Genomic DNA, 16997 nt, shown 5'->3' on the forward strand with positions numbered 1-16997 from the left:
TGTGTGTGTGCATCTGTGCCTATGTGTAATGTGACATTTCTAACTTGGAAAATGTACAGTACTTTGTTGTTGAAAATGATCCAAATATTTAATTAAAATACAACTTTTGTTCCTTTGGATGTTTTTCTCTCCACTCCCTCCTCTCCTGAACAGTTTCTTCACGGTGACTGAACTAACACTGGTTTTCTCTGTTTCACTGTTTGGACTTATTCTCTCCATTTTGTCTTTTCTCTCTCTCTCTCTCTTTCTCTTTCTCTCTCTCTCTCTCTCTCTCTCTCTCTTCTTTCTCTCTCTCTTTCCTCTCTCTCTCTCTCTTTCCCCTCTCTCTCTCTCTCTCTCCCTCTCTCTCTCTCTCTCTCTCATCCCTCTCTCTTTCTTCCACTCTATTTCCCCGTAGGATGGAATGGGTAATCTTCGTGTAACCAAAGAGGGGATCAGGCTAGAGGGTGTTTCGGAGTTTCTGCTCCCTCTCTACGTGAAAGAAATAGAATCCAGAAGGGTAAGAAACACAACTCTCCTTATGTCCCTCATATGTAGCATCGTAGCACCCTATGACTCGCTATGCATGTCATATCCCTCACTAAGACACACCCTTCCCTTGTCATATCAACTGTCATTTCTCAGTAGTGGAAGGTTGAGAAACAACCTTCCTTATGTCGCTCATATGAAGCATCGTAACACCATATAACACCGTATGACACACCATATATTACCTCACTTGCACACATTGTATATAGACTTTTTCTATGGTATTATTGATTGTATGTTTGTTTATTCCATGTGTAACTCTGTGTTGTTTGTGTCGCACTGCTTTGCTTTATCTTGGCCAGGTCGCAGTTGTAAATGAGAACTTGTTCTCAACTAGCCTACCTGGTTAAAGGAAGGTGAAATAAATAAATGAATAAAAAATATCCATCACTAAGCCAGCCCATTCCTCATATCATGGCATACCAAGTGTCAGTGCTTACCCATTGTCATAAAGTGGTATAGCACTATGCAATCCCACATCCCAGAGAAATCGTGTGAGACCTAGGAGAGAAGCTCATCTATCTGGATGCCAGGTCCCATGTAAGGTCTCGTATAAGGTTCCGTATAAGGTCCCGTGACAGTCCGTGTAAGGTCCAGTGTAAGGTTCTGTGTAAGGTCCCATATAAGGTCCCGTGTAAGGTCCCGTGTAAGTTTCTGTGTAAGGTTCCGTGTAAGGTTCCGTGTAAGGTCCCGTGTAAGGTCCAGGTCCAGTGTAAGGTCCCGTGTAAGGTTCCGTGTAAGGTCCCTTGTAAGGTTCCGTGTAAGGTCCCATATAAGGTCCCGTATAAGGTTCCATGTAAGGTTCCATGTAAGGTTCCATGTAAGGTCCCGTAAGGTAAGGTCCCATATAAGGTTCCGTGTAAGGGGCACAGAATGACCATGGGAGTGGACTTGGATGTGTGACAAACGACCAAATGTGGAGAGAGACAGGGCTGTGATGAGGCACACTGTTGATAAATATACCCCGTGATGCTGCTCCCCTTATCACACACACACACACACACACACACACACGCACACACACACCCTGGCTGCTGTCATATATAGGTTACTGTGTGTCCTGGGCTGTTGGGAAGGCATTCTCCACCTTTGCTCAATGTGTGTGTGTGTGATGGAGGGGTAGGGTTGTAAAGGCAGGTGCACATGCGCAAGCTTATTGCTTTACAAGGGAGTATGTGACGGTGAGAGTGTGTGACAGTCCTGAATACATTACACTGATCTATCCACTCAAAGATCACCTCCGTGTCACGCCATTTCTGGGTGACACAGAGGTCAACACTCCATCAGCCCTGACCTTTGAGGTGAAATGATGGATGGTGTTAGATATATTTTATGGGAATATCTTTCTTTGGCCTCCCATTGAAATCCTATGTAGTCGATATCTTACTTTAGAATATTTTTGTTTGCCTACTCATTGAAAGCCTACAAGATATCTTCTTGTATAACATCTTTGTTTGCTCTCCTATTAAAAACTTAAATGGAGGAGACATATTCTTTTTTGAATATCTTTGTTTGCCCTCCCATTAAAGCCTATGGAGGAGATATCTTCTTTTAGAATATTTTTGTTTGCTCTCCCGTTGAAAGCCTATAGAAGAAATCCAGTCTTTCTGGTTCTTCTTAAGTGTGTGTAACAGAGAAGGCACTAATTGCTGTTGAGGAAGTGACTCTGGCTTGTAGATAACCCCTATGAAGGAGCAGAGCTTCCTGTCAATAAATCAAAGAACTCACTGGCTTCTCTGCCGACTCTTCATCTATCATCAGACAAACAGTGTGTGTGTGTGTGTGTGTGTGTGTGTGTGTGTGTGTGTATCTATCCACCACTTGTAATGACACCGTGATCCCTTTCACATCGGGTCTGCACATCAAAGCAAACACTCTTATTTCGAAAAATACACAGGAAACATGCTGAATCTAACAACCCACTTTTCTCCCCTGAGGGCTTGTTGGTGTGTGCCATTTAGTTTATGGCAGTTTTTTGGGTAGTGGGCATGCTTCAGAACTGAGCTAATCTGGGCAGTGTGGTTCCAAGTATTATTGGCTTAGGGTGTTAGCCGTGCGATGTTAGCATAAGGCTCCAAAGCCCCTGGTGAGACTGGGTCGCTGGCCCAGGATGTAGTTGGGCCGTGGTGTATCCAGTCCGGTGTGGCCCTAACCTGATCTTGGCCCACCAACACAGCATGCGGGACTGGGACTGTGGCACTGACAGGAAGAGAGTGAGGGATGGAGGGAATGAGGAAGGAAATGTATTTTGAATATGCGCTGGAAGGGTTTGAGCGGTTTGTTTTTCCATTGCAGAGCCAAACAAACAGAATTTGCAATTTGGTTCGATCGCTTTCGGGTTGACAAATAAAACTCTATGATATATTGTTTAGGGTTTTCTTGCCGCCAAAGCTTTAAAATGCCTCTAGGTTTTTCACACTTGGATTGGAAGCCTGATTGGAGGCGGCACTCCTAGTGGCCGGAGACTTTAATGCAGGGAAACACAAATCTGATTGACCTAATTTCTACAAGCCTGTTACATGTGCAATCAACACACAGAGACGCGTACAAAGCTCACCCTCGCCCTTCATTTGGCAAATCTGACCACAACTATCCTCCTGATACCTGCCTACAAGCAAAAACTAAAGCAGGAAGTACCATTGACTCGCTCAATACGGAAGTGGTCAGGTGACGCGGATGCTAAGCTACAGGACTGTTTTGCTAGCACTGACTGGAATATGTTCCGAGATTCTTCCGATGGCATTGAAGAGTACACCACATCAGTCACCGGCTTCATCAATAAGTGCATTGATGACGTCGTCCCCACAGTGACCGTACATACATACCCTAACCAGAAGCCAAGGATTACAAGCAACATCCTAACTGAGCTAAAGGGTAAAGCTGCTGCTTTCAAGGAGCAGGACTCTAACCCGGACGCTAACAAGAAATCCCGCTATGCCCTCAGACAAACCATCAAACAGGCAAAGCGTCAGTACAGGAGTAAGATTGAATCCTACTGTACCAGCTCCGACACTTGTCGGATGTGCAGGGCTTGCAAACTATTACGGACTACAAAGGGAAGCACAGCCGCGAGCTGCCCAGTGACACGAGTGGACCAGACAAACTAAAGGACTTCAATGCCCACTTTGATACAAGCAACACTGAAGCATGCATGAGAGCACCAGCTGTTCCGGACGACTCTATGATCACGCTCTCCATAGTCAATGTGAGTAAGACCTTTAAACAGGTCAACATTCACAAGGCCGCAGGGCCAGACAGATTACCAGGACGTGTACTCCAAGCATGCGCTGACCAACTGGCAAGTGTCTTCACTGACATTTTCAACCTGTCCCTGACCGAGTCTGTAATACCAAGATGTTTCAAGCAGACCACCATAGTCCATTTGCCTAAGAACACTAAGGTAACCAACCTAAATGACTACCGACCTGTAGCACTCACATCTGCAGCCATTAAGTGCTTTGAAAGGCTGGTCATGGTTCACAGCAACACCATTATCCCAGAAACCATAGACCCACTCCAATTTGCATACTGCCCCAACAGATCCACAGATGATGCAATCTATATTGCCCTCCACACTGCCCTTTCCCACCTGGACAAAAGGAACACCTACGTGAGAAGGCTGTTAATTGATTACAGCTCAGCGTTCAACACCATAGTACCCTCAAAGCTGATTACTAAGGACCCTGGGACAACTGGATCCTGGACTTCCTGACGGGCCGCCCCCAGTTGGTAAGGTTAGGTAACATCACATCTGCTACGCTGATCCTCAACACAGGACCCCTCCCTCCTGTACTCCCTGTTCACCCATGACTGCATTGCCAAGCAAGACTCAAACATCATCATTAAGTTTGCCGACGACACAACAGTGGTAGGCCTGATCACCGACAACGATGAGACAGCCTGTAGGGAGGAGGTCAGAGACCTGGCAGTGTGGTGCCAGGATATCAACCTCTCCCTCAATGTGATCAAGACAAAGGAGAGCACTCTCCCATTCTCATGGACTGGGCTGTAGTGGAGCATGTTGAGAGCTTCAAGTTCCTTGGTGTCCACATCACCAATAAACTGTCAAGGTCCAAACACACCAAGACAGTCGTGAAGAGGGCAAGACAATGCCTATTCCCCCTCAGGAGACTGAAAAGATTTGGCATGGGTCCTCAGATCCTCAAAAAGTTCTACAGCTGCACCATCGAGAACATCCTGACTGGTTGCGTCACCACCTGGAATGGCAACTGCTCGGCTTCTGACGGCAACGCACTACAGCCACCCTAGTCATTGCCTGCTACCGCACGGCAAGCGGTACCGCCCTGCCAAGTCTAAGTCCAACAGGCTTTTTAACAGCTTCTACCCCCAAGCCATAAAACTCATGAAAAGCTAACCAAATGGCTACTCTGACTATTCGCTTTGAACCCCCCATTTTTATCTATGTTACTTTACCTCTACCTACATGTACAGATCCATCAATGTACCCCTGCACATCGACTCGGTACCCCCTGTATATAGCCTCGATATTGTTATTTTATTGTTGGTCTATAATTTTTTTTGTAAATCTTTTTCTTAACTCATCTTTTTCTTAAAACTGCATTGTTGGTTAGGGGCTTGCAACTAAGAGTTTCACGGTAAGGTCTTGTTGTCTTCGGCGCATGTGGCAAATACAATTTATTTGATTTTGATTAGATTTTATATGTGGTCGAGGTCAACCACTTATAACAGTCGATTGGATCAGTCATATAGGTCAATGTAAAAGCCTCTTCATTCTCTCTTTGTTTCTCAATAACAGATCAATGATCATGGTCATAATTCAGCAACGTTATGACAGTTAACACACACACACTCCGTATACTTTACAAGGCCCCATGCAGGAAACATGACGCCGCTGTACAGATGTAGGATCTTAACTCGATCACTCTTTTGTTGCTAAGAATTTTCCCTGCACGGCGGGAAATGCGAACTTGTAGTGTATTTGAGTTTTATAAAGGCTTCTGTTTGTGATTTTCACTTTGAAATTTCAGACTTGATTTGCCGTGATGAAAAACCCCTACAAAAATGTCCCTTGATTATAATCCACGTAATAATTAACATTTCCTGTTCCTGCAGGATTATTTTACTGCTGTAGCAAACTGGCACAAATGAAGATCCTTCATCTGTAAGGGTGATGTCTCGTGGACAGACACTTGTAACATAACTGGTATTATAGACAGACTGTGGGTTGCCACGATTTACAAGGAACTTCTTGGTGACGTCATTGATCATTTGGACAAATCACAATTTCGCAGGTGTTCGCATCTTTCAGAAAGGGATACTAGGTCCTTGTTCTCATCTTTCAGAAGGGGATACTAGGTCCGTGTTCTCATCTTTCAGAAGGGGATACTAGGTCCGTGTTCTCATCTTTCAGAAGGGGATACTAGGTCCGTGTTCTCATCTTTCAGAAGGGGATAGTAGGTCTGTGTTCTCATCTTTCAGAAGGGGATACTAGGTCCGTGTTCTCATCTTTCAGAAGGGGATACTAGGTCCGTGTTCTCATCTTTCAGAAGGGGATACTAGGTCCGTGTTCTCATCTTTCAGAAGGGGATACTAGGTCCGTGTTCTCATCTTTCAGAAGGGGATACTAGGTCCGTGTTCTCATCTTTCAGAAGGGGATACTAGGTCCGTGTTCTCATCTTTCAGAAGGGGATACTAGGTCCGTGTTCTCATCTTTCAGAAGGGGATACTAGGTCCGTGTTCTCATCTTTCAGAAGGGGATACTAGGTCCGTGTTCTCATCTTTCAGAAGGGGATACTAGGTCCGTGTTCTCATCTTTCAGAAGGGGATACTAGGTCCGTGTTCTCATCTTTCAGAAGGGGATAGTAGGTCTGTGTTCTCATCTTTCAGAAGGGGATACTAGGTCCATGTTGTCATCTTTCAGAAGAGGATACTAGGTCCGTGTTGGCATCTTTCAGAAGGGGATACTAGGTCCGTGTTCTCATCTTTCAGAAGGGGATAATAGGTCCGTGTTCTCATCTTTCAGAAGGGGACACTAGGTCCGTGTTCTCATCTTTCAGAAGGGGATACTAGGTCCGTGACTTTCAGAGAGGTTGGAGGAGCTACCGTGATGCTTCAGCTTAGTTTCCTTTCAGACAGGTCTTGTCCTGAACTCATCATCAGAAGGGGATCTGATCCGTGTTCTATGCTGATTATTTGACACTCTGTTGATTATTTCAGACAGGTTTGTGCTGTAGCTATTGATGACAGTCCTATTGACAGACTCTGATTATTGTCAGACAGGTTTGTGCTGTAGCTATTGATGTCACAGTCCTATTGACAGACTCTGATTATTGTAAGACATGTTTGTGCTGTAGCTATTGATGTCACAGTCCTATTGACAGACTCTGATTATTGTCAGACAGGTTTGTGCTGTAGCTATTGATGTCACAGTCCTATTGACAGACTCTGATTATTGTCAGACAGGTTTGTGCTGTAGCTATTGATGTCACAGTCCTATTGACAGACTCTGATTATTGTCAGACAGGTTTGTGCTGTAGCTATTGATGTCACAGTCCTATTGACAGACTCTGATTATTGTCAGACAGGTTTGTGCTGTAGCTATTGATGTCACAGTCCTATTGACAGACAGCGTTGATGGACCTTGGGCCCGATCTCCTTTGAAAAAAATATTTTTTTATCTCAATGAAACAAACCTGGTAAAATATACAGTATATTTTTAAATGTCTTGAAAATACCTGGTGCTGCAGCAGACTGACTGCATGTTCCAAGAGTGTGGTGTGCTGTCATCCTCTCTCTCCGCACCATGAGGGATGAGCCGAGGCCTGCTCGCCAACACGGACTATTCTAATTGTCCCCTCAGGGAGCTAATGATATTCCAGCTTCCTCCGAGGAGTCATTTTCCTCTCTTTATCAATCACTAATTTCTCTCTCTCTCTCTGTCTCTTTATCACCCCTGACACAATACTTTCAGCTGACAGGCACTGAAATGGAACAAAACACAAATTGTAAGTTTCCATTGTAAAACGTTGCGTGCCCTAGTGAACACGACCCTGACTAAAGCTTTGTGGAAAAACCTTCTCGTTAGCCATTTGTCAGTTTGTCTATATTCATTGCTTGGTTTTCTGAGGGTCCAAACACTTTCGGGCACTTTTTCATTTTTAAGAGTAATTCGTTGTCAGTGTTTTGATTTTAGAGTGGCTTCTTTCTTTGGCCACATGGCTGACATTGATTCAGCCCTCTGCGGTATACAACATACTGTAAAGAGGAAATACTTCAATACTATTCTACCATATAGTTCAAGACTTCACACTTCAAAGACTTCATACAAATTATTCAGTGAAGCAATCGACGCTGGGTGGTCAAGAAATTCGAGATGGTTATGTGCGAGCACACACGACCTTTGGGCGTCGTCCGTATTACCCACAACACCCCGCGCCTCCACAATATTAAAAAGATACCAGGAAAAAAGGCATCTTCCAACTTCAGAAGTGACCCATAAAAGTGAAACAAATGAATCTGAGAAAACATGTTGTTTCCGGGAGAAGCGTGAGTGTCTAAATGTTTTATTGAGACCAGGCCAAGGGGTATATGGCACCAGATCACGACCCATGTAGAAATAGGCCCCCGTTTAACATTTAACAAGCTTTCCAGAGTGATGGAACGTCCAAGAAGGCGACTTGGCCTTCAGGAGAAGGGAATGAAAGGGAATATTCATTCACATCATCACCAGAGATCAAATCCCGCGCCCAGATCTTCTTCTTCCCAAAATGCTGCGAGCCCTTTCAGACGTCGCCAAATATATAGATGTAGAGAAGGTAGAAATGTCTCTATTGTATAGATCATTGAAAAGTTCATGCAGAATCCATTTCTTTGGATTCTGATTCGGATGGCAGATTTGAGTTGAGTTGATTTGTGCGTCTCGTACCTTATCTTGGTCCTAGGAGCACATTATTATACTAGGATCTGTGAGGAATGAGACTTTATTAAGAGCAAATAGATGGGCTGGTAAGCTACTTCTTTTGACAGCTGTAGATATGACTAATCATCATGTCAACGATGGTATCCGAGAGTGGGATGTACTGTAAAAATGTGTCGGCCCATTTTAGCAATCCTTTATGAGTTTCCACTGACTCAGACTTCATATTTTTAGTGAATTCAGAATGGCTGGCACAACTTGCAATACTGTTGTATTCACACTGTTCCACTTCCATAGAAATCTGCTGGTAGCAGACTTACTTAGTCAACCGTGGCCAAACGAAGTGCAGCCAATCAAATCACGGCATGACTAAGCCAGAAGTCATGGCAGCTGTCGGCATGGTTACGAGGGCCACGCCACAACTACACCAGGCAGTTCATTAGTCGAATAAACAAAGCCTTTTTCATGTCTTTAATCGTTCTGACACTCTACAGAGGCTTTGGTGCACCTTCACACACACACACACACACACACACACACACACACACACACACACACACACACAGGTTTTAGTATTCACTGAGCATCACAGGTTACGGTTGTTCAACTCACTGAAATTAAGAGACATTTAGTTAATTAATGGCAGCAAATTGACATTACACTGGTGTCTGGCCTGGTTTTATCTTGGTCCCCATCAGTACCTAATGACATTTCCATGTATGTCACACGGCCTGGGGAAAATGGCATGGCTTGCTTCCTGTTTTTACAGAGGCAGTGGGATGGTCTCCGGCTGCACGGCGCTACCAAGGCAAATACTAAAGGTGACCTCACTGATTGAGGGAAGAAGAGGGGGGTAGAGGGAGGATACAGGAAGGTAGAGGGGACGTAGAGGGAGGATACAGGGACGTAGAGGGAGGATACAGGTAGGATACAGGAAGGTAGAGGGGACGTAGAGGGAGGATACAGGGAGGATACAGGAAGGTAGAGGGAGGTAGAAGAGGGGGGTAGAGGGTGGATACAAGAAGGTAGAGGGAGGTAGAAGAGGGGGGTAGAGGGAGGATAGAGGGAGGTAGTGGGAGGATAGAGGGATGTAGAGGGAGGTAGTGGGAGGATAGAGGGACGTAGAGGGAGGTACCAGGCGGTGATACAGCCCGACAGGATACTCTCAATTGTGCACCTATAATAGTTAGAGAGGGTTTTCGGTGACAAGACACATTTTTTCAGCCTCCTGAGGTTCAATACATTTACATTTACATTTAAGTCATTTAGCAGACGCTCTTATCCAGAGCGACTTACAAATTGGTGCGTTCACCTTAAGACATCCAGTGGAACAGCCACTTTACAATAGTGCATCTAAATCTTTTAAGGGGGGTGAGAAGGATTACTTTATCCTATCCTAGGTATTCCTTAAAGAGGTGGGGTTTCAGGTGTCTCCGGAAGGTGGTGATTGACTCCGCTGTCCTGGCGTCATGAGGGAGTTTGTTCCACCATTGGGGGGCCAGAGCAGCGAACAGTTTTGACTGGGCTGCGCGGGAACTGTACTTCCTCAGTGGTAGGGAGGCGAGCAGGCCAGAGGTGGATGAACGCTGTCAATAGGCGCTGTTGCGCCTTCTTCACCACACTGTCTGTGTGCGTGGACCATTTCAGTTTGTCGGTGATATCTACACCAAGGAACTTTCCACCTTCTCCACTGCTGTCCTGTCAATGTGGATGGGGGGTGCTGCCTTTGTTGTTTCCTGTCCACAATCATCTCTTTTGTTTTCCTGACACCACACTCCGAAGGCCCTCACTTCCTCCCTGTAGGCTGTTTCGTCATTGTTGGTAATCAAGTCTACCACTGTAGTGACGTTTGCAAACTTGTTGATTGAGTTGGAGGCATGCATGGCCATGCAGTCGTGGGCAAACAGGGAGTACAGGAGAAGGCTGAGAACGCACCTTTGTGGGGCCCCAGTGTTGAGGATCAGCGGAGTGGAGATGTTGTATCTTACCTTCACCACCTGGGTGCGACCCATCAGGAAGTCCAGGACCTAGTTGCACAGGGCGGGGTCGACACCCAGGGTCTCAAGCTTAATGATGAGTTTGGAGGGTACTATGGTGTTGAATGCTGAGCTGTAGTCAATGAACAGCATGTGCAGTGTGATGGCGATTGCATCGTCTGTGGACCTATTGGGGTGGTAAGCAAATTGGAGTGGGTCTAGGGTAACAGGTAGGGTGGAGGTGATATGATCCTTGACTAGTCTCTCAAAGCACATGACAGAAGTGAGTGCTACGGGTCATTTTGTTCAGTTACCTTAGCTTTCTTGGGAACAGGAACAATGGTGGCCATCTTGAAGTATGTGGGGACAGCAGACTGTAAAAGGGATTGAGAGAATATGTCCGTAAACACACCAGCCAGCTGTTCTGTGCATGCTCTGTGGACGTGGGCAGGGATGCAGTCTGGGCCGGCAGCCTTGCATGGATTAACACGTTTAAATGTTTTACTCATGTTGTCCACGGAGAAGGAGAGCCCATTGTTTTTGGTAGCGGGCCTTGTCGGTGGCACTGTGTTGTCCTCAAAGCGGGCAAAGAAGTTGTTTAATTTGTCTGGGAGCAAGACATTTGATGTCCTCAATGGGGCTGGTTTTCTGTTTGTAATCCGTTATTGTCTGTAGACCCTGTTTGAGCCGTTGATTTGTGACTCCACTTTGTCTCTATACTGACACTTTGCTTGTTTGATTGCCTTACGGTGGGAATAAATACACTGTTTGTATTCGGTCATATTTCTAGTCGCCTTGCCATGATTAAATGCTGTGGAACGTGCTTTCAGTTTTGCGCAAATGCTGCCATCAATCCACGGTTTCTGGTTAGGGAAGGTTTTAATAGTCACAGTGGGTGCAACATCTCCTATACACTTCCTTATAAACTCTCTCACTGAGTCAGTGTATACATTAATGTTATTGTCTAAGGATACCCGGAACATATCCCAATCCACGTGATCGAAGCAATCTTGAAGCGTGGAATCCGATTGGTCAGACCAGCATTGGATAGACCTAAGCACCGGCGCTTCCTGTTTTAGTTTCTGCCTATAGGAGGGGAGCAACAAGATGGAGTCGCGGTCAGATTTGCCAAAAGGAGGGCGGGGTAGGGCCTTGTATGCACTGCGGAAGTTAGAGTAGCAGTGATCGAGTGTGTTACTCTGCAATCGATAATCTGATAGAATTTAGGTAGCCTTGTTCTCAGATTAGCAGATTAAAATCCACAGCTACAATATATGGTTTCCAGTTTGCATAATGTCCAGTAAAGTTCCTTGATGGCCGTTCTGGTATCCGCTTGCGGGGAGATATACACGTCTGTGACGATAACCGAGGATAGTTCTCTTGGGAGACAATACGATCGGCATTTGATTGAGGAATTCTAGGACAGATGACCAAAAGGACTTGAGTTCTTGTATGTTGTTACAATTACACCATGAGTTGTTAATCATGAAACATACACCTTCTTCTTACCAGAGAAATGTTTGTTCCTGTCGGCACGATGCACTGAAAATCCCGTTGGCTGTATGGACTCCGACAACATGTCCACAGCTAGCCATGTCTCTGTGAAACAGAGTATGTTACCATCCAGGATATCTCTTTGGAAAGCAACTCTTGCCCCAATTTCATCGACTTTGTTAACTAGGGACTGGACATTAGCGTCCGAAGCCTCACTAGAAGACCGCTCCGGCACCCACTCCTCCGACGGCGTTGTTTTGGGTCGGCCTCTGGATTCAGTTCAAATGCCCTGGGAGGTGCAGACAAAAGATCAGAGGGAGGATAGAGGGAGGATAGAGGGAGGTAAAGGGAGGATACAGGGAGGTAAAGGGAGGATACAGGGAGGATACAGGGAGGTAGAGGGAGGATACAGGGAGGTAAAGGGAGGATACAGGGAGGTAAAGGGAGGAAACAGGGAGGTATCCCGACTGACTCCCGAGTGGGGCAGTGGTCTAAGGCACTGCATCTCAGTGCAACAGGCATCACTATAGTACCTGGTTCGAATACAGGCTGTATCACATGAATGGGAGTCCCATAGGGCTGTGCCCAATTGGCCCACTGTCGGCCGGAGTAGTCCGTCATTGTAAATAAGAATTTGTTCTTAACTGACTTGCCTAGTTAACTTCTTGCGTCGAGCCATCCCGGATCCGGTATCGTGACTACAGCCTCAAGCTCATTACCATAACGCAACGTTAACTATTCATGAAAATCGCAAATGAAATGAAATGAATCTATTTGCTCTCAAGCTTAGCCTTTTGTTAACAACACTGTCATCTCAGATTTTCAAAATATGCTTCTCAACCATTGCAAAACAAGCATTTGTGTAACAGTATTGATGGCTAACGTAGCATTTAGCGTAGCATTTAGCGTTAGCATTCAGCAGGCAACATTTACACAAAAAAACAGAAAAGCAATTCAAATAAAATCATTTACCTTTGAAGAACTTCAGATGTTTTCAATGAGGAGACTCTCAGATAGCAAATGTTCAGTTTTTCCTGAAAGATTATTTGTTTAGGACAAATCGCTCCGTTTTCTGCGTCACGTTTAGCTACGAAAAAACCCCTGTATCCAGGATTGTGTAAATCTATCAGCAAGCTCATTAGCATAACACAACGTTAACTATTCATGAAAATCGCAAATGAAATGAAATGAATCTATTTGCTCTCAAGCTTAGCCTTTTGTTAACAACACTGTCATCTCAGATTTTCAAAATATGCTTTTGAACCATAGCTAAACAAGCATTTGTGTAAGAGTATTGATAGCCTAGCATTGCATTAAGCCTAGCATTCAGCATGCAACATTTTCCACAAAAACCATAAAAGCATTCAAATAAAATTATTTACCTTTGAAGAACTTTAGATGTTTTCAATGAGGAGACTCTGTTAGATAGCAAATGTTCCGTTTTTACAAAAAATATTATTTGTGTCGACTAATCGCTCCGTTTTGTTCATCGCGTTTGGGTAAGGAAAATAAATAAAAAATAAGTCATTAAAACGCGAACTTTTTTCCAAATTAACTCCATAATATCGACAGAAACATGGCAAACGATGTTTAGAATCAATCCTCAAGGTGTTTTTCACATATCTATCAACGATAAAAATCCATCGTGGCAGTTGACTTTCAATTCTGAAGAAATGGAACGCGCATGGACCTACAGATTACGCACACAGGACACCGGGCGGGACACCAGGTAAATGTAGCCTCTTATGGTCAATCTTCCAACGATATGCCTACAAACACGTCACAATGCTGCAGACACCTCGGGGAATAGACAGAAAGCGCAGGCTCATTCCTGGCGCATTCACAGCCATATAATGAGACATTGGAACACAGCGCCTTCAGAATCCGGGGCATTTCCTGTATGAAACTTCATCTTGGTTTAGCCTGTTGCATTAGTTCTGGGGCACGCACAGATAATATCTTTGCAGTTTTGGAGACGTCAGAGTTGTGTCTTTCCAAGGCTGTCAATTCCATGCATAGTCGAGCATCTTTTCGTGACAAAATATTGCGCTTAAAACGGGCACGTCTTTTTATCCAATAATGACACAGCGCCCCCATAGGTTCAACAGGTTAAATAAAGGTTAAATAAATAATTAATAAGGTATAGGGAGGTTCAGAAAGGATACAGGAAGGTAGAGGGACGAAGAGGGAGGATAGAGGGAGGATACAGAGAGGATGCAGGGAGGATAGAGGTAGGATATAGGGGGGATACAGAGAGGATAGAGGGGGGATACAGAGAGGATAGAGGGAGGATACAGAGAGGATAGAGGGAGGATACAGAGAGGATACAGAGAGGATACAGGGAGGATAGAGGAGGATATAGGGGGATACAGAGAGGATAGAGGGGGATACAGAGAGGATAGAGGGTGGGGGGATACAGAGAGGATAGAGGGAGGATACAGAGAGGATACAGAGAGGATACAGGGAGGATAGAGGTAGGATATAGGGGGGATACAGAGAGGATAGAGGGGGTATACAGAGAGGATAGAGGGGGGATACAGAGAGGATAGAGGGGGGATACAGAGAGGATAGAGGGAGGATACAGAGAGGATACAGAGAGGATACAGGGAGGATAGAGGTAGGATATAGGGGGGATACAGAGAGGATAGAGGGGGGATACAGAGAGGATAGAGGGAGGATACAGAGAGGATAGAGGGAGGATACAGAGAGGATACAGGGCGGATACAGAGGAGATAGAGGGAGGATACAGGGAGGATACAGAGAGGATACAGGGAGGATACAGAGAGGATAGAGGGAGGATAAAGAGAGGATAGAGGGTGGATACAGAGAGGATAGAGGGAGGATATAGGAGGTTAGTGGGAGGATACAGGGAGGATGGAGGGAGGATACAGGAAGGTTAGAGGGAGGATACAGTGAGGTAGAGGGAGGTGTGCTACTTTTAGAGTTGAGTTCAGTGTTCAGTGATTCAGGGCTCTCTCTCTCTTGATCTTTCTGTCTACATGGTTAGGAGCTGTCGCAGTCTTAGTGAAGTAGAATTCACATCAGTTTAGTGTTTTGGAACCGACCCCACTAAAGTAGTATACAGTGTATCCAGATATGCCTATAACGCGTGTACCGAAATTCATTTGATTACCAACTCATGATCTTTCATGTTGAATCATATAAAAATGTGATCAACAGATTTCACTGCATCATTATTGCATCAACATTGCACTGCATCAATTATGATGTTCTCCTCACACCACACAGTACAGCTCCGCATTCACACAGAAAAGGAAAATGGAATAGGACATGGAGAGAGGGAAAGGGCAAGAGAGAGGGAGAGAGAAGGAGAGAGAGAGGGAGAGAGAGGGAAAGGGCAAGAGAGAGGGAGAGAGAAGGAAAGGGCAAGAGAGAGGGAGAGAGAAGGAGAGGGCAAGAGAGGGAGAGAGGAGGAGAGAGAGGGAGAGAGAGGGAGGGAAAGGGCAAGAGAGAGGGAGAGAGAAGGAAAGGGCAAGAGAGAGGGAGAGAGAGGGAGAGAGAAGGAAAGGGCAAGAGAGAGAGGGAGAGAGAAGGAAAGGGCAAGAGAGAGGGAGAGAGAGGGAGAGAGAGAGAGAGAGAGAGAGAGAAGGAAAGGGCAAGAGAGAGGGAGAGTGAGGGAGAGAGAAGGAAAGGGCAAGAGAGAGGGAGAGAGAGGGAGGGAGAGAGAGAGAGGGAGAGAGAGGGAGAGAGAGCGCACATTAGACGACTTTCCTGTTTCGCGTTATATGAAACATCTCTGCCATTAAACGTCAGCGAAGGGAATTGGCGGAGATGTCTCGAGCAAGTAAATGTGCCAAAAAAATGTATCACCCCAAAGATCAATGGACAGGCAAAAAGATGCAAATGAAAGCCTCACTCTGGAGTCTGGAGAGTGTGACAAGAAACACGACACTCCCTCATCTCCTTTAGAAACGCAGCGGATGCGAGAATTCAGTTTGAACTAGCTCCAGCTTCGTTTAGGGAATTGACGATACATAATTCAATGGAACCAGAGACAAAATGAAAAGAAGTAACAAAATGGTGGGGGACGGACAAAATAACACTTGTGTAATCAGCAGCAAGCAAAGAGAGAAAACACCCGATTGATCGCAGGCCAGTGGAATGACAAGTCGGGCTCCAGAGGGATATAGTGGCTGTTTAATCAGTGTGAACGGTTAAGTCATCTATAGCTGTGACCGACAGACTAGTTCTGTGCATTTTAGTCAGACATGTTTGATACAGGATACGCTGACCAAGTCCCAGAAATAGGAAGAGAGAGGGATGAATTGGAAACGGCTTGGATGCCTTGGTTGACCCTATAGTTAAGTCCCAGAGATAGGAAGAGAGAGGGATGAACTGGAAACGTCTTGGATGCCTTGGTTGACCCTATAGTTAAGTCCCAGAGATAGGAAGAGAGAGGGATGAACTGGAAACGTCTTGGATGCCTTGGTTGACCCTATAGTTAAGTCCCAGAGATAGGAAGAGAGAGGGATGAATTGGAAACGGCTTGGATGCCTTGGTTGACCCTATAGTTAAGTCCCAGAGATAGGAAGAGAGAGGGATGAACTGGAAACGTCTTGGATGCCTTGGTTGACCCTGTAGTTAAGGCCCAGAGATAGGAAGAGAGAGGGAGGAATTGGAAACATCTTGGATGCCTTGGTTGACCCTGTAGTTAAGGCCCAGAGATAGGAAGAGAGAGGGATGAACTGGAAATGTCTTGGATGCCTTGGTTGACCCTGTAGTTAAGTCCCAGAGATAGGAAGAGAGAGGGATGAACTGGAAACGTCTTGGATGCCTTGGTTGACCCTGTAGTTAAGTCCCAGAAATAGGAAGAGAGAGGGATGAACTGGAAACGTCTTGGATGCCTTGGTTGACCCTGTAGTTAAGTCCCAGAGATAGGAAGAGAGAGGGATGAATTGGAAACGTCTTGGATGCCTTGGTTGACCCTGTAGTTAAGTCCCAGAGATAGGAAGAGAGAGGGATGAATTGGAAACGTCTTGGATGCCTTGGTTGACCCTGTAGTTAAGTCCCAGAGATAGGAAGAGAGAGGGATGAATTGGAAACGTCTTGGATGCCTTGGTTGACCCTGTAGTTAAGTCCCA

At 45.4% G+C, this 16997-nt stretch overlaps 1 protein-coding gene across 1 annotated transcript in view; it reads left to right on the forward strand.

Moving 5' to 3' along the window:
• The first annotated feature begins 402 nt into the window (after window positions 1-402).
• The window catches only part of LOC135561821 (zeta-sarcoglycan), a 97947-nt gene continuing 81352 nt past the window's right edge, over window positions 403-16997 (forward strand). Inside the window, exon 1 of the mRNA XM_065003747.1 lies at window positions 403-499. Coding sequence (XP_064859819.1) covers window positions 404-499 — 96 coding nt within the window. The 5' untranslated portion in view covers window position 403. The remainder of the gene's footprint in view (window positions 500-16997) is intronic.

The sequence above is a fragment of the Oncorhynchus nerka genome, linkage group LG18, assembly GCF_034236695.1.
Source record: "Oncorhynchus nerka isolate Pitt River linkage group LG18, Oner_Uvic_2.0, whole genome shotgun sequence".
NCBI lineage: Eukaryota > Metazoa > Chordata > Actinopteri > Salmoniformes > Salmonidae > Oncorhynchus > Oncorhynchus nerka.